This window comes from Protomyctophum parallelum (assembly GCF_964188405.1).
Source record: "Protomyctophum parallelum genome assembly, chromosome: 21".
Classification (NCBI taxonomy): Eukaryota; Metazoa; Chordata; class Actinopteri; order Myctophiformes; family Myctophidae; genus Protomyctophum; species Protomyctophum parallelum.
The window spans coordinates 20740372-20763085 of NC_139713.1; the positions used below are offsets into that span (position 1 = coordinate 20740372).

Genomic DNA, 22714 nt, shown 5'->3' on the forward strand with positions numbered 1-22714 from the left:
GGCCTTATCCTGATTTAGTTTGAGAAAGTTTTATATATACTCATTTTGTTCCATATTTACCTTTGGCTCTATTTTACTTGTCATAATTGATAAATAAATCCGTTCTCTAGATTTATTATAACACGGAGGAAGTGACGAGAAGCTGTGCACCGGCCTCTACATTCCGCCGAAACTGCCAAAGGTTTCACCATGGTTCCGTTTTATATCAAAACTCAACCTCTCCAATATTGCTTTCTCCAGATTATTATATTATTTTATTCCTTCCCACCATAAAGTAGTTTTTATTTGTTTTCTCATGGTGGTTTTAGATATTTTAGATTTCAGCAGTGAGCCCAGTGTCTCGGATTTCATCGACACTGGTTCACTTACTTCCTGGACTACGCAGTCATGTGTCATGGTCACGTGACTGTGCTGAGCCATGACACTTTCATAGGAGCCAAACCTCGCACCGGAAGTTACATGAATACCGGTACAAAGCAGTGAATGGCGCAAGCTAGACCAGCTCATTATTTATGAACCACAGTTTGTTTTCTAATCACTTGCTTTTCGATGTGCCCAGAGTGCACAGTACATAATTTTATTTGAGGATTTAAACAGCAACAGGTATCTCACTGTTCTCAGGTCAAATATTGATATGTTATTAATTTAAATTAATTCATTACAAAGCCTCTAATTAATTAGATATATTTTTAATCCAGTCCCAGGTCCCAGCCTTTGTCCAGAAAACCATCTTTTCTTTTTATGAATAATCTCGATGTCATGAATTACAACCTTATCTGCTTGACCCAGTGCAACATATTGATATCCATGATACACAAGTTACACAACATACATCAGTGGTTCCAAAAGTGGGGTCCGGGGACCCCCAGGGGTCCTTGAGGGAGTTCCAGGGAGTTCCCCAGCTAAATGATACTTTGGAACCAAATGGACCCTTATGGGTCTGTAACTCTGAGAGAAAAAAAATCATGTTGTTCTTCAGAGCCAAAGAAAATCTCCTATAATGAAATTTGCATATCTTCTATGAATGGAGCTGATATCGAAATCGATATCAGCTCCATTCATAGAAGATGAAAAACAATACAGCTCAGGTGCTGAGAATTACTAATTGGTGACCTGATTGTGGGCGTGGACATTACAGAAAGGATATACAAAATCACAGTTATATAGGAAACAAGAATATTGCATACATCACATGTTGAACTTGACAGACTTATACAATCACTTTTTGAATATAACTTTTTGCTTTATAGGTAGCACTGGAGGGAGAGATCTTCATTCAAGCCACCTGGATTGACAGACTTTAAATAAAAAATCCATCTAGATTCAGTTTGGAGGAGTTTAGTGTCTAAATCACCCCCTCTTCTAGATTTCTTAATTTGATCAATGACTGTGTAAAGGCTCATACATAGTCTGGATTTAGGTGGTGGGGTGACCACTGAACTACAACATGACGTCACGAGCCGCGGTGAAGAGCAAACCACCGCCACCGCTCCAGCCCTTCTCTCTGTTTTTACTCACCACCGCTCAATGTTATTTCAGCTCCGGTGGTCAGCTCTCCACCGGAGCGGTGGTCACCTCACCACTGAAAATCCAGACTATGAATAGGCCTTAAGACAGATCTGCTATGGAGTGAAGATAAAGAAGTAAAGATTCCCTTTTCATGAGTTTCAAGAAAAAGTTGATGCCCCTGCTTTGAAGCCCAATCCTGACATGCATTTACTTGCAGGCCACCAACGGTCCAAGTATGGTCATTTTCAGTAGCATAAATCCCAGTGGTGGACAGTAAAGAAGTACATTTAGCCTACTTGAGTACTGTACTTAAGTGTTTTTGTACAAGCAAAGCACAGCTTTGACAGCCCCCTAGGTATACCTTCAAAAAAATGCAGTAATCCTGGTCTCTAAACTACCTCCCCTGGCCAGCCGAGGCGCCTGATGGAGGCAGGGAAAGGAACTGGTCGGAATAACGTGTTCCTGCCACATGCTACGTCCGTCCGGGGAAACTCTCCCCTGTCAGGTGAAAAGAAGCAGCTTGGACTACTCATGCATAGAAGGAAGCATGAGGTCAGTCCACTGCTTTGGAGAAAAAGTATTTTTGTACTTTTGAATACATAAATATTTTTAAAAGCATGTACTTTTGAATACTTACTAAAGCAAGTACAGATTTGACTTAGGAACTTTCACTTGTTAGTTGAGTAATATTTGACCAGGAGTATATCTATACTTTGACGCCAGCAGTGGGCAGTGGCACTGGGGTTGAGTACTTTGTGCACCACCACACTGATGATGAAGCCAGGATATGGGTCCAAAATATGCCCAGAAGAACCAACAAGTAAAAATCAGGAAGTGCCTCTGATTGTGCATCTGCAGGCCTCTTACATCTCATAAACTAAACGGTGATTGCTCCCTTCCTGATTACCGGGGCGGACAGGGAAAGCAGAGTTGGTAATTGAATCAGAGAAATTTCTCCTTGTAGACGTTTGGTCTGATAACAGGGTTCTTAACTGGCAGGGCAGGAAACAGCCTTTCCGCATTCCAAGGGGGGAAAAACTAAGACCTGTTTTTGTGTCCCATTCCCTCCGCCTCACAGGGTACCTCCTTGCAAGCAGGCACAGCATTGTGCATGCTGATACGTTCTTTACTTGTATTAGTATTAACATTGCATTGGATTTACAGCAACACAGAGTCATGACACGAATGGTCCGTAAGAACTCCCGATGGGATGAGAGGAGATCAACAGTGGTTTATGGTAGGTTTGCAGTCATTTCTGATTCATAGAAACTGTTCTCGTCCATCTGATCCAATTTGATCCAATATGAGACCTTGGGTCTCTCAGCTTTGCTTACATATCCTAATGTATTCAGTATCCAGAGGCATTTCTATTATTTTGTGCTGGTCGGTGGTGCTCCTGCACCCAACAGAGCAGGGGTATTGTAATCCCTGTAACCCTTGGTCCTATTGATTTGTTTTTCTCAAATCACAGTGCAGGGTCAAAGTTTAACCCTATGCTTAGCTTAGGCTATTATGTTTTGACAATGACTCAAAAACGGAGTGTGTTTTGGGGGTTCTTTTAGAATGCTGGTCCATTAAGGCAGCTGTCAGCTGAATGTATTTTTATACCAGACATGTAACATGTAACAGTTAGTAGTGTCAGTTAGCCCTTAGTAGTCACATTTAACCACTTGAACCGTGGCATAGCGTCTCTGTTTTGTAATGTGGTTAACTCTGACATAGAGTTAACAAATTTGATTTTAAAACATTTCTAGGTCATTTTCATGTCTACTTGTCGTCAGTCAGGCAGAAACCTCCATATTCTTTCCCTACTTGTTCATACTACGTGTCACACAGGGGCACGGTGGCACAGTTGGTAGTGCTGTCGCCTCACAGCTAGAAGGTCCTGGGTTCGATTCCCGCTGGGGACGCTGTGGGCACTGGCGGCGTGTTCCCTCCTCCGCGTCATCAGTGCCCATACCCGAGGCGGGGGTTGGCGATAGGGCCTTTCTGTGTGGAGTTTGCATGTTCTCCCCGTGTCCCCTAGGGTAGATACCCTCACAAAAACATGCCGTAATCCTGGTCTCTAAAACTACCTCCCCCTGGCCAGCCGGGGCGCCTGATGGAGGGGAAAGGAACTGGTTGGAATAACGTGTCCCTTCCACGCGCTACGTCCGGCCGGGGAAATTCCCCTCTGTCAGGTGAAAAGAAGCAGCTTGGACTCCTCATGCATAGAAGGAGGCATGAGGTCAGTCCGCTGCCCCCCCAGGTTTGCAGAGGAAGTGTAGCGCCCAGGATTACATTAGATAATTGGCACTGGGTGAAAAGAAAACTGGGTTACAAAATCGTGGGATACAAAATTTAAAGTAAAAAAAAATACTACGTGTCACACAAGTATAAAACATAGCATATCTGCAAACCCCCCCCCCCCCTAAATAACTAATCAAGGAATTACGGCCTCCACTTCATTAGGAACAATATCAGTCACCACAAGCAGAGATTTGTGTTTTCAAAAAAGTGAATGGACTTATATCAGTATTTGGCTTATATGGGAGGGGGAGTGTATAGGCTATTATCTAAATATTGAATCAGGGTGCATACAAGTTAGTGGACTTCAGATCAGGACTTTTTGGGGGAAATAATATACATACAAAAATATGAATAGCCTATATAATAATTTAAGAATATAATAAAAATAATAGTGGATGTGGATGTGGTGGATAGGGATAGTGGCCTTTTTGGAAACTTTTGACGTGGCAGCTCTCATGTGTTAGCCTATTTCATCATGTGATGTAAACTTTTGAGCAATGGCAATGAAGGCAAGATACAACAAACACAATTATATTATTTTTGATTTCTGCTGCCTGCCCATATAACAACCCCCCCCCCAGCTGTGCGCTCAGCCACGTTCAATTCGTGGAAGATGCTGACCGAGGGCTCTGACTATGACACCTGGGCTCAGTCACCCAGCGGGGGGCTCAACAGAAGAGGGGCGGTGGTGGTGGGAGGAGGAGGCGGTGACACGGAGGACGTGGGTGGAGGAGGAGGAGGGGACACGGACACCACGCACCACTGCTACTACGACTCTGTGCAGGAACTCGACGAGGTGGTCCCCGGACCCCCCCCGAGCACAGGTGGTGGCGTGTGTCACATCGTTAAGAAACATGATGACGTCAACCGCACGTCATGGTCAGACAGGTAGGCAGTTTGTCTTGTTGATTTGTCCTTTATATTAGTTTTAAATTTAATTTGTGCAACAACAACAGCAGCCAGGCTGCCATAGCCACAACCAAATATGCCTGGAGGTTTGAACTTTGACGGTGTGTCGAAATGCCACTCTGACTCGCCCTCGCCATTGCTAGCAAGTTTGTTTACAAACTGTTTTGGGATAAATAATGGCCCATTTTAGTTAGTAGGCTACAGGAGAAAGCCCGTGTCGTCGTGTAAACTTTTTAAACATACATTTAATTGCAGTACACCACGGCAGCCACTAGATGGATCCTTTGTCCTACCTGGACAAAGACATCCCTGTGTAGGAATTAGGCTAGATGTCAATCTGTTCTGTTGCCAATGCCATGGCAGGGACCCTCATATCTTAGTTTTTAGATTATATTATATACAGTACAGAGTTCTACAACTGTTTTGGCTTTGGCAATGTGATTTCTCATGCCAATTAAGCACCTTTTGGATTGAATTGAATCGGAACCTAAAATATGAATATCCTAGTGAGTCATTCTTATACAGTAGCCCACATATTCTAATTGGACTACCTTCTAGCAGGTGAAAATAAAAGTTTAGGCCTACTATTCTGAAATACTTTGACCCTGGTGAGCAGTGGTGACCCTATTTTGGGCATGTAAAAAAAGAAAAAGAAAGAAATGCCCACATAAAAAAACATAATCGCATCACTATGCATTATAAGCCAAAAACTCACATTTAGACTGGTCAGTGTGACAATTTGTGGCTCTGTACAGTATGTAATGGGAGGCAAGGCATTGATAAATACAAGGTATATAAAAGCCAAAGGTATAATTTCTAAAACTATGGAATGCACTTCCCATTGCAATCAGAACTACAGATTCACGGGGGCACGGTGGCACAGTTGGTAGTGCTGTCGCCTCACAGCTAGAAGGTCCTGGGTTCCATTCCCGCTCGGGGCGCTGTGGGTGCTGGCGGCGTGTTTCCTCCTCCGCGTCATCAGTGCCCATACCCGAAGGCGGGGTTGGCGAAAGGGCCTTTCTGTGTGGAGTTTGCATGTTCTCCCCGTGTCCCTCCCCTAGGGTAGATACCCTCACAAAAACATGCAGTAATCCTGGTCTCTAAACTGCCTCCCCCTGGCCAGCCGGGGCGCCTGATGGAGGGGAAAGGAACTGGTTGGAATAACGTGTTCCTTCCACGCGCTACGTCCAACCAGGGAAACTCCCCCCTGTCAGGTGTAAAGGAGCAACTTGGACACTCAAGCATGAAGGAAGCATGAGTTAAGTCCGTTGCTCTCCCCAGGTTGGCGGAGGGTGTGTAGAGCCCAGGATCACATGATTAGATGATTGACACAGGGGTGAAAAATGGGTTACAAAATCGTGGGATAAAAAATATATTAGAAAAAGAATAACTACAGATTCACTCCCAGTCTTCCACCGCAGTCTGAAAACGCACCTCTTCACACTCATAACTACTTTGTATGTATATGATGTATGCTTTTGTTCTTGCTTAATGTAAGTCGCTCTGGTCACGTCTGCTAAATGCCTAAATTGTATATTTTGCAATGTGCACAATGGATGATGGACAACATGTTATTAGACAGGCCTACTTCCAAATTAATCACATGCTATTTGTGAAGGGTTATGGAAGTGTGTGTGTGTGTGTGTGTGTGTGTGTGTGTGTGTGTGTGTGTGTGTGTGTGTGTGTGTGTGTGTGTGTGTGTGTGTGTGTGTGTGTGTGTGTGTGTGTGTGTGTGTGTGTGTGTGTGTGTGTGTGTGTGTGCACGCATGCGCACGGGGAGATTGTCGTCACCACCGGCCACAGTTCACTAAAGGCTGCATAATGACTCTGGACTTATGAGTCATGCCACAAATCTTTTTTTTCCTTAAAAAAAACAATCCACCAAGTTTGTGTTGCTTTTTCCTGCATGTGCCTTTCCAATTTGTTTAATTTACACTAGTGAAATCATGAAGGTATGGTTTATTGTAATATCCTGTTTATTGTAATAGCCACCCAGAGCTGGATGATAGTACAGTGAGTCAGTGACTACAGTCATTGTGCTAGCTATGGTTTCCTGTCCATTTATTATATAGCCTAGCATGAAAAGCAGTCAATATGAAACTTTGTCATGTAAAACCTCATTAGACCAGACTCTGTTCACCATATCAGAAATATATTCAAATCTATCATCCTTTACAGCAGCTGGTTGGTACACTTCAGCCCTATTCTTGAGTGGTGCAACCACTCCCTTAGCTACAGTATGTGTGTGTGGCTGGCTGTGTGGGTGGGTATGAGCATGGAAATAGCATGGTTGTTTTTCCACCACCTGCAACCTAACACACACACAAACACACACGCACATATTAACTGTATATATGATGATTTCCAGTACAGTACAGTGACAGTACAGTAGAGGTACCCCCACACGGTAACACACGGTCATTTCTCAACCGTTTCTGACGTGGGGCGGCTCGCACTGACCCCTTTTCCACCTGGGTTGAACCAGTTCGGTCCTTTTCCCCCACGCCTAATATTGAACCAGTTCAGAGTGTTTCCACTGGAAACCAACTGGAATCAACGTTCTTGTGGTGGAAAATGGGCCACTGTATAACCTGCCACAGCAAGCACTACTGCGGCTCACCTCCTGTGACCTGTCCTGTGTGTCACTTTAACCCATTTTGACTTGAGATCAGATTCTAAAAATGTCTTCTACATCCTGACAGTTTTCTGAAAAAGCTATGTCTCTGTCAGTCGTTCTTCAAAAATAGCAGACCTACAAGCTTGAATGTTTTTCAACAGCTAACACCAAAACGGGTTCCCGCCCAAAACGGGTTAAAGCAGCATGCTGGACAGTATTGATGCACAGTACAGTAAATCCTTTTCAAAGCCCTGTTTAATTGATTTACCAATATATTTAAATGGCACAAATGAAGCAATTAACAGACGCTTTGTCCTTGAGTGCAATACCAGAGTTTGATGGTATGAACCCTAGTCAACAAACAATAGGGTAAATGGCCAAGTAAATAGAGTGCCAAAAAATCTATAAATACTACAAAGTACTGTAACTAGAATACCAGGTAAACATTATACCTAGCATTTACCGAAACATTAGCCTTGTGTTTCTTGTTTCTTTGCACAGTGTGGCGTTGTCTTCTCGAAATTCTAAACTTTTTGTGTTGACATAAACCAACCCATTACTCTCATGTCTTTTTCAGTGTTGTCAGTAAAGCCAGTGACATGTGCAAATTATTCAAGGAATAGTCATGCTGAGCTTAATAAATGTTAGATTTTATTGGAAACCCCTTGAAACCTGTGGTGGTCCCCAGTCCCTATGTTGAGAACAACTTACTATAGGCTAGTATGAATAGTGCACATAAGAAATGTTGAATTTATATTTCATTATTTTTAGATGGTCTCTAGAGTAGGAGTGTATATTTTATTTAGTTTAAGTACCCGTTAGTGGATTATGATGAATGTCATCATTTGGAAGGGTGTTTTAAAAGCTGTCTGACTCAGACGGATTAAGTGGTGAGGCCTTTCCTCATGCCTCGGCATGAGGCATATGTATCTATATGTATTCAGGACACCCAATTCTGTTATATTGTTGATTGTTTATGTATCTTGAGTGTTGTAAACTCACATATGCTGTATCGTTGTTATATTGTAATGCCAGTATTTTTCTTGTTTTTTTGGAGGGACTATAGATGGAAAGTATAGCTTTCCCAAATCCGGCAAACACTTGCTCATCATTCATGATTCTTGTGTTCATCAATGTGCACTGTCCCTGACCAAATAAATAATGTAAAGAAGTTCTGTTCTAATTTCAAGACTTTACACAGTCCCATTTACAGTATATTGCGAGTTAAAGTCAACCTCAGGGTTGTTTTACACAAATAAAGAAAGCATTCTTGTTTGGGAAGTCCCCGGTCGGTGCGCAGGCAGAGGCTTCTGATCGCCAGCGGCTCAGCGGGACCCCTGGGCAGTGGGCCCAGGTCCCATTTGGCCTGCATAACCATCCCTGGACCTTAGGAACTGAGTGGCATGGTTGTGTAACAAACACCACCAAGGATACTGACACTGTCATATTATCTCACCATTGAGTCAACAGAAATCAGAATTATTATTATTATTATTATTATTATTATTATTATTATTATTATTATTTTTTATCCCATGATTTTGTAACCCATTTTTTCACCCAGTGTCAATTATCTATAATGTAATCCTGGGCTCTATACACTCCCTCCGCCAACCTGGGGAGAGCAACAGACTAACCTCATGCTTCCTTCAATGCATCCAAGCTGCCTCTTTTCACCTGACAGGGGGGAGTTTCCTCGGTTGGACGTAGTGCGTGAAAGGAGCATGTTATCCAGCCAGTTCCTTTTCCCTCCATCAGGCGCCCTGGCTGGCCAGGGGGAGGCCGTTTAGAGACCAGGGTTACCACATGTTTTTGTGCAGGGTACCTACTCTAGACCCTAGAGTAGGTACCCTCACACAAAGAGGGGACACGGGGAGGACATGCAAACCCCATATACAGAAAGGCCCTTTCTCCAACCCCACCTCAGTGACGCGGAGGAGAGAACACGCCCCCAGCGGGAATCAAACTCATGCAGGACCTTTTAGCTGTGGGGCGACAGCTCTACTGACTGCGTTACCGTGCCCCCTTCAGAATTATTTCTTGAGTGATTAAACCTGTAGGCTATGTGATGGGACCTTAGTTTGTTCATTTTATTCCCCCAAAAAGTCGATAAAGAATATATGGTGTTTAATTGGCCTGTGTTTCAACCATGGGCCACAATCTGCCTTAACTATTATTGCCATTTTATGCCAGTCTTGGATATATCCTATAGGGTGGGATTCGTGGGAATAAGATTGGCAGCTTTCCTGAGCAGCATATTTTATTTAGACAATCACAATATGCACATCATGCTATGGACATTTAGTTCAACGTCATGTTATCGTCTCAGTATGCATATACTGTATAGTGCTCTGTTGGTGCTGCAGGAATAAGAGTGGATCATGCTTAAGTTACTTGGTTTGGGCTCCAGGGCTTTTTTGAGAAGATCATTAGTAGCGTGCAGTCTCTCTTAGCCTATTCAGCCCACAGCCGGTGCGCTCCAGCAACCGATAGGCGCGTCTTGGTCACATGCGTAAACGGCTTGCCATACATGCGCTCATTCTGACTATACTGAAGGTTATATTGAAGCCCCGTGCAGCGAGCGATCAAGCGGATATCACTGTGGGAAATGCGATGGATGGCGCGAGGATTGGTTTGTTTTATTATATGTATGTAATGTGGCATGGCAGCTGAAACCTAAAAGAGCCAACGAGATTGCTTCCTGCCTTCATCGTAATTTCGACTGACGTTTCTGGGGACTTTCAACTGGTGTTTTTGATGTTGGCACGATGTTACCAAACAACAGAGAGACAAGCTTTTGTTTATGATTTTTTTTTACCCCTTCCCAGTGTTATCATTTCCCACGAGGAACCGGGCTAATATGGAAGCCAACATTAAGTGAATTGTACAACATTTTGAAGCGCACGCAACTGGCTTGTCGTTTGGCACCAAACTTTGTTTTTACGCGTTGTAATTTCACGGACGATGAGTGAATGGACAGGACCGAAAGAACATTATATTTTCACCGGAGCAATGTTAGCCGTTTTTAATTTCCAAACGCAGCCTCTACACTAACGCTCAGCTGTTGGTTTGGGTGTTTGTTGTTGTGATGCGTCTCCCTTTCATTCTCACTGACACCAGTGTGGATTCTCCTTGTTGGATCTATACGTTTCCAGAATGGCTCGCTTCGCAGAAGATCTACCCAGCCGCTATGGACCAGGTGGCGGCGGCGGAGGAGGAAGGGGTGGCCCGGGCGCCGGGAGAGGTGGAGCCCGGGGCGGTGGTGGAGGTGCTCCGGGCGGCCAAAGGATGTACAAGCAGTCGATGGCTCAGAGAGCCAGGACAATGGCCATATACAACCCTAACCCTGTCAAACAAAACTGCCTCACTGTCAACCGGTCCTTGTTCATCTTTCGGGAGGACAATCTCATAAGGAAGTATGCAAAGCGAATAACTGAATGGCCATATCCTTCCCAATATAGATGTATAGCATATACCACCAAGGGTAAAACAAGGGGTTGTGAATATGTTTACAATGTATGATGAAGTATTAATCTCAATGCCCTTTTTGGGGGGGTAGCCTAGTAGCCTACGTCCTACAGGGTAGCCTACACTTAATCTATGTTTCAGGGTAGGCTATAGGTATACGTCACACCATGTTTATAGTCGAAACACTTTGCACTTTTATGTGTTTGCATTCTTGCACCGCCGAGACGGATTGAAAACACGTTGCCTATAATCCTATATATAAACTATAGCACAATCGGAAATCCTATTTTACGTTTTGATATAACCCATGCCTATTTTATTTAACGAGTAGGCTAGCCTATCGTCTAGTCTAGCCAACATCTTTCTCCGTTTCTCTCTGCGAGTCACTTTATCAGCACCTGTCGCTCCTCGCCTTTATCGTTATTCGTGGCTGCATGGATGCGAACCGAACGGGATAGTGAAAAGACAATTTAACAATCATTCAAGGCACTGGGCTTTAAGTTGCACATTGAAAGATGCGATGAAGTTATTTCGCCAAAATGTCAGCTTTAAACTATGTGGACTAGGCAAATCAAACATAGTAGCCTATAGTTATAGTTCTATCCAATAACAAACGATCCGTCAAAACTAACCATGTGCGTATACAACAGACATTCGAATCAATCCTAATTATTTTTTCAAAGCCCACTGCTTGCTCGTTCTGCATGCTAAAGTGAGCGCTCAGTGACTTGGAGAGACTGCGCTCTGAGGTTGTAAAACGCCTTATACGTCTATAATCTATACACGCATGTCAATACTCCCTCAGTAATCGGGCTAATAATCAAGTAGGCTACTACTCCATTATGCCCCGATGGTGCGTGTATGTCTCATCCTGTTTATATCTCAGCTACTAGAAACGGTGGAATAATTGGGAATATTTCGATATTAACTAACTTGTAGTGTAGTCATTGGGCATGTTACTGTATAAACGCAGCCAGCCAGTTTTTCTTTCTTTTTTTCTTCTTTTCTTTTGCCTGAGCCCTCTCCATGGTGCTGAACTCGCCCACGCCACCCTCTAGGCTGGACAACTAAGGGGCGAAATGACAAACGCGACCAGACAGTTAGATCTGCTGTGTGGGCGACAGTGAGAAAACCCCCCCCTGAAATGTAATATTAATATTAACGCTTATCAGCGTAGCCCTGCCCCCATGACTTCATATGGTGGCCACGGTTGTCCAAATGAAATACATCACAATACTGCAAAGATAGCCTATAAATTCGTTCACATTTGTCCGGAAAATTCCTATCGGGGCTGTATATTCAGAACTATAGGGTGTCTCAGCATGTGCAAAGTAGGCTATTGCAGATATGGTCTTTCACGGTCATAATTCCTTATATTCCCTTTTAATTCAGAGTTCCACAAAAGGAATTTATCCTCGGGGCATGACCCGGTAAAATGGATCGCAGAATGAAACAACCATTGAAAATGGATTGAAGTGGTCAACCATCTGGAAAGATCTTGAGCTCAAGTATAGCCATTTTCTTAGAGGGTCTTCTTCCATCATATTCCATCAGAAAAGAAAGGCTGTTTGTTTTACAAAGTACACTACGTTTGAGTAAAAGTACACTATGATATATCATTAATATGTAACAAACATAAAACATGCTTCACTGTGCAATGATCACAGTAATTGCACTCCCAGAAAAAAAAGATGCTCTAAACAATTTACTCAGTAACTGCAATATGACCATCTGCTCTTATACTACAGCCACTACAGGTTGACAAGAGGCATTGAAATTAAATTCAAAGGGAAATATCTGGCCTTCCCAAACGAGCTCACTGTTCTAGCTCAACAGTAGACATGCTGGTGCTCATGCGGGCGACCAGGGTTCAGATCTCAGATAGGACATACTGTATGATGATGTATGATGTACTCTGTCGTGAAATTCAACTGAATTAATTAAACTACTTCTTAAAGCATATTCCTTAACTTCCACACTCCATTTGAGTACATGATCCTGGCCACCATCATTGCCAACTGCATCGTCCTGGCTCTGGAGCAGCACCTACCAGCCAGTGACAAGACACCGATGTCAGAACGCCTGGTAAGGGAGACAAAACATACTTACCATACATACGGTGCTTAACTTACTCCAAGCAACCTTTCACAACATTGCCTGTATATGAGAGGGAGAGAGGGGGGGGGATAGGGAGAGACATCTCCCATCGGGCCAATTGCTCTGCACAGCAAAATTCTTAGGGTTAATTGAACCTTTCAGGTCCACTTCGATCCATTTTGTACATTCTCAGAGTGAAATGAGCGCCCCGGATTTAACATTGTGGTATTGGATCAAGTTGACCAGCTCAGTCGCTTTGTGGTTAGTGAGTGTCCACCCTGAGACTCGGGAGGTCTGGGTTCAATCCCCATCAGAGTTACACCGAAGAGATAAAATGATACCCAATGCCTCCATGCTTCAGCATCAGTCGTTGGATTGGGGGACATACCTGTCCATACGGTTGTGCTTGTACATCATGGCCGGGGGATGTACTTGTATATCAAGCCGCCTCATGCAACAGGAGATAGGCTCCTGTGGGCCACATGGTCAGGGAATTGTTGGTTCCCAAGGCTTTAAATGAAAGAAATAGAACAAGTTGGAAAAGCAGCCTCCATCATTAGTTGTCTGGGACACCCTCAGTGTGAGCCTGTCTTTTCTCGGTGTTCCCATTCTGTGAGTCAGTGGAGCCTCCCAATGCTTCCTTTGATCCCCTCCTCTTGCTCCATGTTCCCCAAGCTGCACGTCATACACGTGCTCGGCTTAAACCAGCATTTGAACTTTGCCAGTTCACTTTGTGCCGCTAAACCACACAAACCAAAGCATGGAGGGTAAAATCCCTCTTGAGTTGCTTTAACTCAGTCTTTGAGTTAATGGAGAAGTAAAGCCCTGTTCACTGGAGAAAAAAAGAAAATATATTTAGACTAAATTGGAGATACGATTTTGGTCATGTCGTTCTAGGCGAGAGTTTGAAAAGTTTCAAAAAACCTTTCAAAATTGCTGTTCCAATATCAGATTGGCACTTTTTTTGTACTTTTGTCATACAACAAAATATATGGGTGTGAACATTTGGCAAACATAAATAACATAAAACATTGGTCTATATATAACTAAAAATACATCGCATGTATGCACCTGGGACGTATCCCAAGGTCATCGGGGTTTCGGGTCTCTCAAACATCATACCTCGAACATCACCCCAGTTGGTGAAATCAAGTCCCAATTTACGTCCCAGTAGCTACCCTCGATCAGTCCCATTAGGGCAAGACCAAGGCCACACAATCCGTTGCTCCGGAACTACTCTACCGGGACTGGGAGGATCAGCAATCTGGCGCATGGAGAGACTAGGCTCTGTGGGTTGACTCCTGTCCAGGCCCCTCCTACGTCTCACCAGGTCCACTCCTGCTCTCATCAGGCCCAGGACCTGTGCGTTGCACCAGACTCCCAGCACCAGGCACTTCATTCAGGAGTGGTGTATTATAATGGCCCTCCTAAAGGCCTCACCGAGGGTTTTTGGGCTTCCTCCTCATGGAGGACACAGGCTGGGGCGCTAACTCATACTGCTCACCCGGGATAAATTAACATTGTACATATCTAGCATTTAAAGCCAGGGGTATTTGCAATGCTATGGAATCCTCTCTACTTTAAAATGTTAAATTAAATGTATATTGATGATATAAGTATCCTTCTATTTTTTTAATGAGTTTAACAGGTTGGACTTCCTAGATTCCTGACATCACAAAACTGCTCAACTGAATGTTGGTGGCAGGGCAGATGTTTCTGTTCAAACACCTTTTCCCAATAGTAAAACATTATTGTTTATGAGAATGCCAAACAAAAATTCTATGTCTACGTGGTTTTTAGAGTGCTAATGTTTTTGCTCTGACGACTGGATTCAAGAATCGACTTTATTGTCACATCACACAATAGTTGTAAAGAAGTGGGTGATGTTTTCTTTTGTGCTAGCTCCTTAAATATTAGTTTTTCAGAAAGGGAGCCCCCAGTCATGGTGTACCGCTGTACCGTAGGTACACCAGTTTCCATACCAGGCAGTCATGTTGGGCCAGCTGGTCCTGTTTTTAATTATCTCTCTAATTGAGATGCAGCATCAGCATCGGATGTGTCTCGATTAAGGAAAGAAAAGGTAGCACTCAGCACCTGAGAAAGTGATTAGCGTGATTAGCGTGGTGCCGTCTCCACCTCCCACAACTTGACATCGCAATGGAACAACAAGCATCCTTTTAATTAGAACAAGGAAGGAACCAGCCATTATTTACCTGCAGGCTGTAATTGGAGATAATTAAACAGTATTTCAGATCCATTGCATTGTCTTTGACACAAAAATCTTCAGGGAGTTCCCACGCTGTCCTCCAAAGGCCCTGTAGATGGAGCATATCGCCACTGCTGGGTGGAAACCTTGTATGTCCAAAATTGTTACTTTTCAGGAAATGGAAAAATAACCTGCTGTGTACCAATGGATCCTGACTGTGTAGCTAATAGTATTTAGGTATACGTTGGTTCAATATTTATAAAAGCCGCACACAGACTTAACCGCTTTCACTAAAATAAGAATAATCCAAAATTGCAGATCTTCTGTAAAAACTAGATTTCCACGACACTCTTGAATGACGAATTAGGGCAATAACTAACTAAAAAAAAAAAAAACTAAACCATTAAAATAAAAATAAAATAGAGATACAAGGTTTCTGCCTGACAGCAGCGATATATAATTTATAAGTATTTTAGATGCATACATAATTTATGATATGACATTGCCTCTATCTACAACATTATTCATTTATTCAGAGAGCCTTCCAGCCCCGACATTATGTAAGGATCGTTATGTCGACAGCTCCTTTATATTGTAAACTAAGGGCTGATTTATACATAGTCTCTTGGGTGTGTCGCTCAACGAAAATACAATAGTGCCAGTATGAATGATCAGATACAGTATCATTGCTGTCAGGTAGAAAACTTGTATGTCCAAAACCGTTACCTTTCAGGAAATGAAAAAAAAGAAGCTGTGTTCCAATGAGTTAACCATTTTCACTTTTACTTTCAAAGATGGACAAAAAATAACAAAGCCAGTTCACGACATGTTGCGCAAAAGCAGCAACAAAGTATTATTAGTTAGTATTTATTATTAGTAGCATTAGTTTACAAAAGAAAACATAAAGTTGAACTGGAGATTAGGGATGTCCCAATCTGATTCCGATCATTTGATTTTGAGTATGCTGATACCGATTTTTCCCGATCTGATATCCATCCACATCATGAATCACTATCACAATCGTACAATATCTAAAATCACACTCAATATCCATTATCCAGTCTAATATCATGACATGGATTATATGGATATAATATTGATACTAACCACTAAGGATGTGCGATCATGTTTTTTTGCTCCTGATCCTATTCTGATCATTTGAAAATGACGTGATCGGCCATGATTTACCATCACGTCATCGGATCGGGACAACCCTAAGATGCCAATCTTGAACATAGTACAAAACAGTGAAAATGGTCTCTCTTTCTGTGAAAAACATAAAACCAAACCTCAAAGTCATAGTCAAAGATGCATTGATTAATGCATGATTTTTGTATTAATAATCTAAATCTGCAAAGTAACTAGTGACTAAATTTGTCAATAAAAAAGCACAATATTCGCCTCTAAGATGTACAGTAGTGGAGTAGAAGTAGGCTATGCAGTGCAAAGTAAATGTACCTCAAAATTGAATAATTTTACTTAATTACCTCCCACCACTGCACTGTTATAAGTCTCATCAGGCATGCAGACGGTATCTATTATGGCTGTGGTTGTTTGCTGTTGTTAGATTTGAATGTGACACTGTACAGAAAAGGTCACATATCTGATCGTGGCGGGGGTTTCCAGCCAGGCTGTCATACTGGTTTATGTGGATATTTGCGTTGGGGGTTGGGTGGAGTTGGGAGCTGGGGGGATGCTGTCAGGTTGTAGTATGTACAGAGCCAGAAAGAAGGAGCAAGAGAGAGAGAGAATGAGGTTAATACAGGCGTGCAATATACTCTGCTAGTGCCCAGTGAATAAATCCCCAGGCCCTTGCCAACAGCAGCGGAGGCAAAAGCCTAATAAATGCGTTGTCGTATGGCGGTGTCGCGTGTCAAAAATAGCAGACCTACAAGCTCACAGCGCGGCGTGTACGGGCCGTCTTGTGAGCTTGAAGGTCGAGTATTTGCGATGCGCGACACTACCGTGCGATGAACTATGAATGAGGCTAAAGGGAGAAGCGTTCTACTGTCATACATGTCTGATTACTTGGACGGAGACCAAGGGTTCAGTCAACCACTGCATGAGCGGGCTTCAAATGAAAGCGTGCGCCGAGAAATCCTCTGTGCTAATTTAACTCAGAGGAGTAAACAAACGGAACCATAAGGGTATATTTGGCTCCATTTTGCACACTCTCACAAGCCTTCTTTTGCTGTGTGGTGAACTGTTAAGCTGTTTTTGTTTTCTTCCTTTTCCTTCTGTGAAAGAAAATGTAGAATGCCTCATACAATCATGTCTACCTAAAGTTATGTGCATTTCCCATGGAATAGAGATTGCATGTAGTCAAAAAAATGTGTGGCATGTTGCATATATTTTTATCTCGCTTAACTTGTAGACTTAATTAAGTCTTGTAGACTTAATTAAGTACTGTAGGTCTAAATTTCTACAGATTTGTCACATTTGTCATGTTCTCTGCGTCTCTATTTATCCTTCTTTTATCCACTGGGAGAGCTCTGTTCATCACTTCAGTTTTAGTAAAAGGAACCTTCTTCCTTTCTCTCTTTCGTCCATCTCTCACTACATGCTTCATTAACTTCATGTACTCTCTTACATCTAACAAAAAACTCTCTCTCTCTCTCTCTCTCTCTCTCTCTCTCTCTCTGCCTTGCTCTCTCCATCTCCCTCTCTCTTTCTGTAGGATGACACAGAGCCCTACTTTATTGGAATATTCTGTTTCGAAGCCGGCATTAAGATCATCGCCCTGGGCTTCGCGTTTCACAAAGGCTCCTACCTCCGCAACGGCTGGAACGTAATGGACTTTGTGGTCGTTCTTACTGGGTGAGTTCCTCCTCGCCCGCTGGGTGTGCGCTGGATATGGAAAGCAAAGAGTGGTTTCTTTGTGTGTGTACTGTGTGTGTGTGTGTGTGTGTGTGTGTGTGTGTGTGTGTGTGTGTGTGTGTGTGTGTGTGTGTGTGTGTGTGTGTGTGTGTGTGTGTGTGTGTGTGTGTGTGTGTGTGTGTGTGTGTGTGTGTGTGTGTGTGTGTGCGCGCATGTGTGTATTGGAATCACCCGCTTTTCTGTGGAATCAGTGTTGCTGTCAATAACAAACATCTGTAAATTATTCTGCAAATTTGACAAACCTTTGAAAGATGTCCCATACTAAAAATCTACAGTATATTGATTTACTACTTTATTCATTGGACCATAGTGGCGACGCACGGTGTATGTGACATTACTGGAAAAGAAAATTAAACCAATTTTCCTGAAGCATAATCGGCAGTGTGGTATTGGTAGTAGGACTGCTCCAAACGTGTTTTTCTCTTACATGTTTGAATGTTTAATATTCAAACAAACTATATTTTGAAACATACTGTTTGACATTCCTTGTTGCGTGGGGTGATTCATGGAGAATTCAAACCCATAGAATATATGGTACGCTTCATATAGCAGCTTCCCGTTTGCATTCTAATGCCTCGACTTTTGGTATAGTTTGTAGTTCATTCGTGTGTGTGTGTTTGTGTGTGTTTGTGTGTGTTTGTGTGTGTGTGTGTGTGTGTGTGTGTGTGTGTGTGTGTGTGTGTGTGTCTGTGTTTGTGTGCGCGCGCGTTCATGTGTGGGGCTAATATCGTACATAATATTAGGCAGTCATGTCTTTTGCACACTGCCAGCAGGCCACGGACCTTCCTGAATATCTATCTAAATGCATGAGTAATCAAAGAGCAATTATCGCTCCAGGCTGTGGGATACGTGTGTCCTGCAAGGCTACTAGAAGTAGCCAATAAAGCACCTGTTCATCCACTTTATGGCATCTTTACTATAAAGAGCAGATATGAAAAATACCTGTATTTTTCATAGGTTGCAAAGGTTTTTACGTGGCCAGTTATAGCGCCACCATAAGGCTGATTTGAGGATTTTCAAGTGGCATTTCCTCCTCGGCCTAGTGGGAATATGCATGCAAAATTGAACGGAAATCACACAATGTGTTCATGATTTGCGGCATTTTGTTTAATTGCTATAGTGTACCGATTTGCATGATGTTTGGACAAAATCTGTAGGTGTACTGCCAAAAAGAATTGTTTTGCAAAAATCGGCCTCCTGGTGGCTCTATAACAGGCCCATGTGAAAATTTTGGGACAGAGGTTCAGCCCTGACATCCAGGGAGTGTGTGTGCAGAGTTTGGCTGCAATCAAGCCAGAGATTAGGCTCTATTTTTGTATTATTATTATTTTTTTACTATTTTTAAAAACATTTTTAAATAAACATCGGCACGGTGTGAGCTTATAGATTGGCTATTTTAACTATTCAAAAATGTTTCTCAAAATAGTAAAACAAAAACGACAAAGTAGTAGTTTAGGGATAAGGGGTTTTGCATGGATGAAAATAGAGCCCTATAGCTGTCAGACAGACACACACACACACACACACACACACAGAGGGATGGACGGACGGACGGAGTGCAAAACATACTCTCCCCATGACTTCGGCCTGGTGGAGACAATATATGGGTCCCTCTCGATTGTTGATTCATTGTATGGAAGGTATGGGGCTCGTTGGAGATTCTTTATCTTGTTTTGTCATGGATGGAAATAAAGCTGGGGCTGGGCATAGTATGCCTGTTGCATAGTTGCAGTAGTAGCTACTGGGACATAAGTCTGGACTTGATCACCCTGGCTGGGTCACCTGAGTGAGGGGTATGATGTTGTGAGACCCGAAACCCTGATGACCTTGGGATACATCCCAGGTGCATCCATGCAATGTTTTATTCGTTCGTAAAGTACAAAGCTTGTTTCACATATTGACTATGAAAGATTATGCAGATGGTTAATGCCTTGTGACACAAGTTTGACTGTCTGGGAACACAAATAAGCCCAGGAATTTGAAGGACAGCGGCCCCCATATCCGTCCAAATTGTCATGAAAGCAGTTAGAGCCGGCATCCAAAGCATGTCAAGCAGTTGATCCGTCAGTCTATGGAAGCAATAGTCCACTGATTGGTTTCCTTATGATCTGAACTTTGGGATGCCACGTTTCTCATCAGCAGAGTCCATATAAAATCAAGGCTGGGCAGGCTTGATCTGTGGCTCTAGGAGTGGATTTGTGGTGTAAGTAAGTAATGGCTATTCCAGCAAGTCTATAAACCAATAAATCAAAGTGGTTAATAAAACAGGACAAGAGTGAAGATTGAGAGGAGGGGATGAGGTCTGGAGGTTGACCACACTGAGGTGAGCAAGCGTAAATGTATTGTAGAATGCTTAAATTCCTAAATAACCAACAAGAGAGAGAGAGAGAGAGAGAGAGAGATAATTCATTACCCACAGTTATGTGGAGCAAACATTTACCTTTCTGCAGGATAATTAACAAAGGCTTAGTGGTTAACCATTGTATTGACACCAGTGAGCAAACGTGTAATTTTGTGTACACTATATGAATATACAATTAGGCTGCATCAGGAAAATTCTTCATCATTCATCAGGTTTGATATTATCCTTTAATCCCTCTGTAACATTGGGCTATTTATGTCGATACAGCCGTCCAATTCTAATGAGAGTCTAAATGATAGCACAGCCTTTCATCTGTCCTGATTAGACATTAGAAGCTGCTAAAAAGATAATACATTTTCCCTCATTGCCAAAAGTCTAATCAATAGAATGCAGAACAACAGTTGGACAGAATGTACAGCACTGACAAAGAGTGAAATGGCTTCTTTCCCAGCTTAAACCCTATGTAACTTATTGTGCAACGAATAACGAAAATAGCCACAATGCATTTGCTACAAGCTCACAGCACACTTTGTTGCATTGCATAGTAGTGGTGCAAGAAATGAAACCATGAAGGTAAAACAAAGTGTATTGCAATTGCTTTGAGTGAAATCATCCATGGGTCTGAGGTGGTTCAAATGTCAGGGTGCGGTGACTGCAGCTGTAGCTGAGTGCGTGCCATCTGATAATCAGAAGTTTGCTGTTTTGCCTCCCGGACCACGACCATGTGTCGAAGTACACTTACTACCACCACCCCATACAGAAAAGTCCCATCTGATTGTATTAAACAACGTCAAACTCACCAACATTGCAGCTGTACGAAAAGCTTGAATTATCTTCTTTCTATACGCAAAGTGTTTGTTTCATAAAGATCCACTGTAGACATGTTATGAACTACTTTCTTTCCTTGCAAGTGATTTATTTTTCTGCTTATTAGATATCACTCAACTGCCCTGTGTACCACCTGTTTTGAATTCGCACATAATGCAGGAGGCAGCAGGACGTTGCTTTACTGAAAACGAGTGCAAATGGTCAATCAAGACAGTTTTTTGTGCTTCCGTCTCTTCTCATCCCACTATAGCAACTGGTGTATAGGAAACATGAGTAGAGTCGAAACGTCAGTCTTCTCTTTAGCACCAAAACATGTTTGTCGACTACCTTTTTTCACTGTCAAACCAAAATAAATACTAAGCTATGTAATGATGAATTACAAAGACTAAATTGACAATTTCGTCAACAAATAAAATCAGACACGCCTGAAGTGAGTGTTACTGTACTGTACTAGATTAAAATGTTAGGGAGGGACTAGTAGAGAAGAGATCTAGTAGAACTAATTTGGTTGCACTCGGGTGTTGCCCTCTGAAGATGGCAGATCTAAAAGCTCACAACGCATCGCGCACAAATGGTCAGCGTAGCCCGCAGGGCATCCAAATGGTCAGCAGCGGTGTGTGTGTGAAGGTGTGCGTGTGTGTGTGCGTGTGAGTGCGTGTGCGCATGTTGAGAGACTTGACAGCTGTGTTGGATAAGACAGGAGTGAATTGTCAGGCTGCCACCTCCGTACGAGGAATTGGAATCCGTTTTCACCCGTCTATTCTTTCGTATTTCTAGAGATGAAATGGATGTGCTTGGCAGAGCAACACCACAATGTAAAATGCTGAGTGTTCGTTTGATCCTTACATGTTAATGTTATTTTTTTTACAATCTCAGTTAAATGAACACTCTGGACTTCACTGTGTAAGCACTTCTTATACCTCTCTTGTGTTGTGTGATTGGAAACTGCATTTCTATCCCTGCTTTTGAACAACTTCAATGTGCACTTCCCACTTACCTACTTACCATCTGATTTGCTTTTTTAAAAGACTTTCTCACTCGCCTACTTACTCACTCACTCCTACTTACTCACTCACTTTTGTATTCACTTTCTTGCTTACTTTACAGTACTCAACTTGTTTTTTATTCACATAATTATTTACAGTACTCACCTTTTCTTTTGTTAATTGCTTTACTTACTCTGTTACTTGCCAGTCAGTCAGTAGCCTCGGAAACCCAGACGTTTTTATTTCCAGGGAGGAAAAAAACGTATGGGGCCGAGTCCACTTCAATTCGGCATACAGTAGTGCAAACGTCGGTATCTCTCTCTGCTGATTTCTGATAGTCTGCACCTTTGTTAAATTGACGCACGTACACACACACACACACACACACACACACACACACACACACACTCTCTCCCTCTCTCTCTGTCGCTCTGTCGCTCTAATTAATTAGTCTCATGTCCTGCAGCTGTGTCTAGTTTCTCCCAGTGGATCCTGCCAGGAGCTGCCTATGCCATAGAAAGCATAGGTGAGTTCCAGTCTAGTCAGTCAGTCACTATAGGCTCTAC

At 42.7% G+C, this 22714-nt stretch overlaps 1 protein-coding gene across 5 annotated transcripts in view; it reads left to right on the forward strand.

Moving 5' to 3' along the window:
- The first annotated feature begins 4550 nt into the window (after window positions 1–4550).
- Window positions 4551–22714, forward strand: part of cacna1bb (calcium channel, voltage-dependent, N type, alpha 1B subunit, b) — a 162693-nt gene continuing 144529 nt past the window's right edge. For 3 of the 5 annotated variants that reach the window (XM_083793860.1, XM_083793861.1, XM_083793862.1), the window contains exons 1-4: window positions 4551–4686; window positions 10480–10766; window positions 12771–12877; window positions 17773–17912. In XM_083793860.1, coding sequence (XP_083649986.1) covers window positions 10481–10766; window positions 12771–12877; window positions 17773–17912 — 533 coding nt within the window. In that variant the 5' untranslated portion in view covers window positions 4551–4686; window position 10480. Of the gene's footprint in view, window positions 4687–10479; window positions 10767–12770; window positions 12878–17772; window positions 17913–22714 lie in introns of those variants that run through there. The other 2 variants (XM_083793864.1, XM_083793863.1) reach the window with 2 other exon arrangements.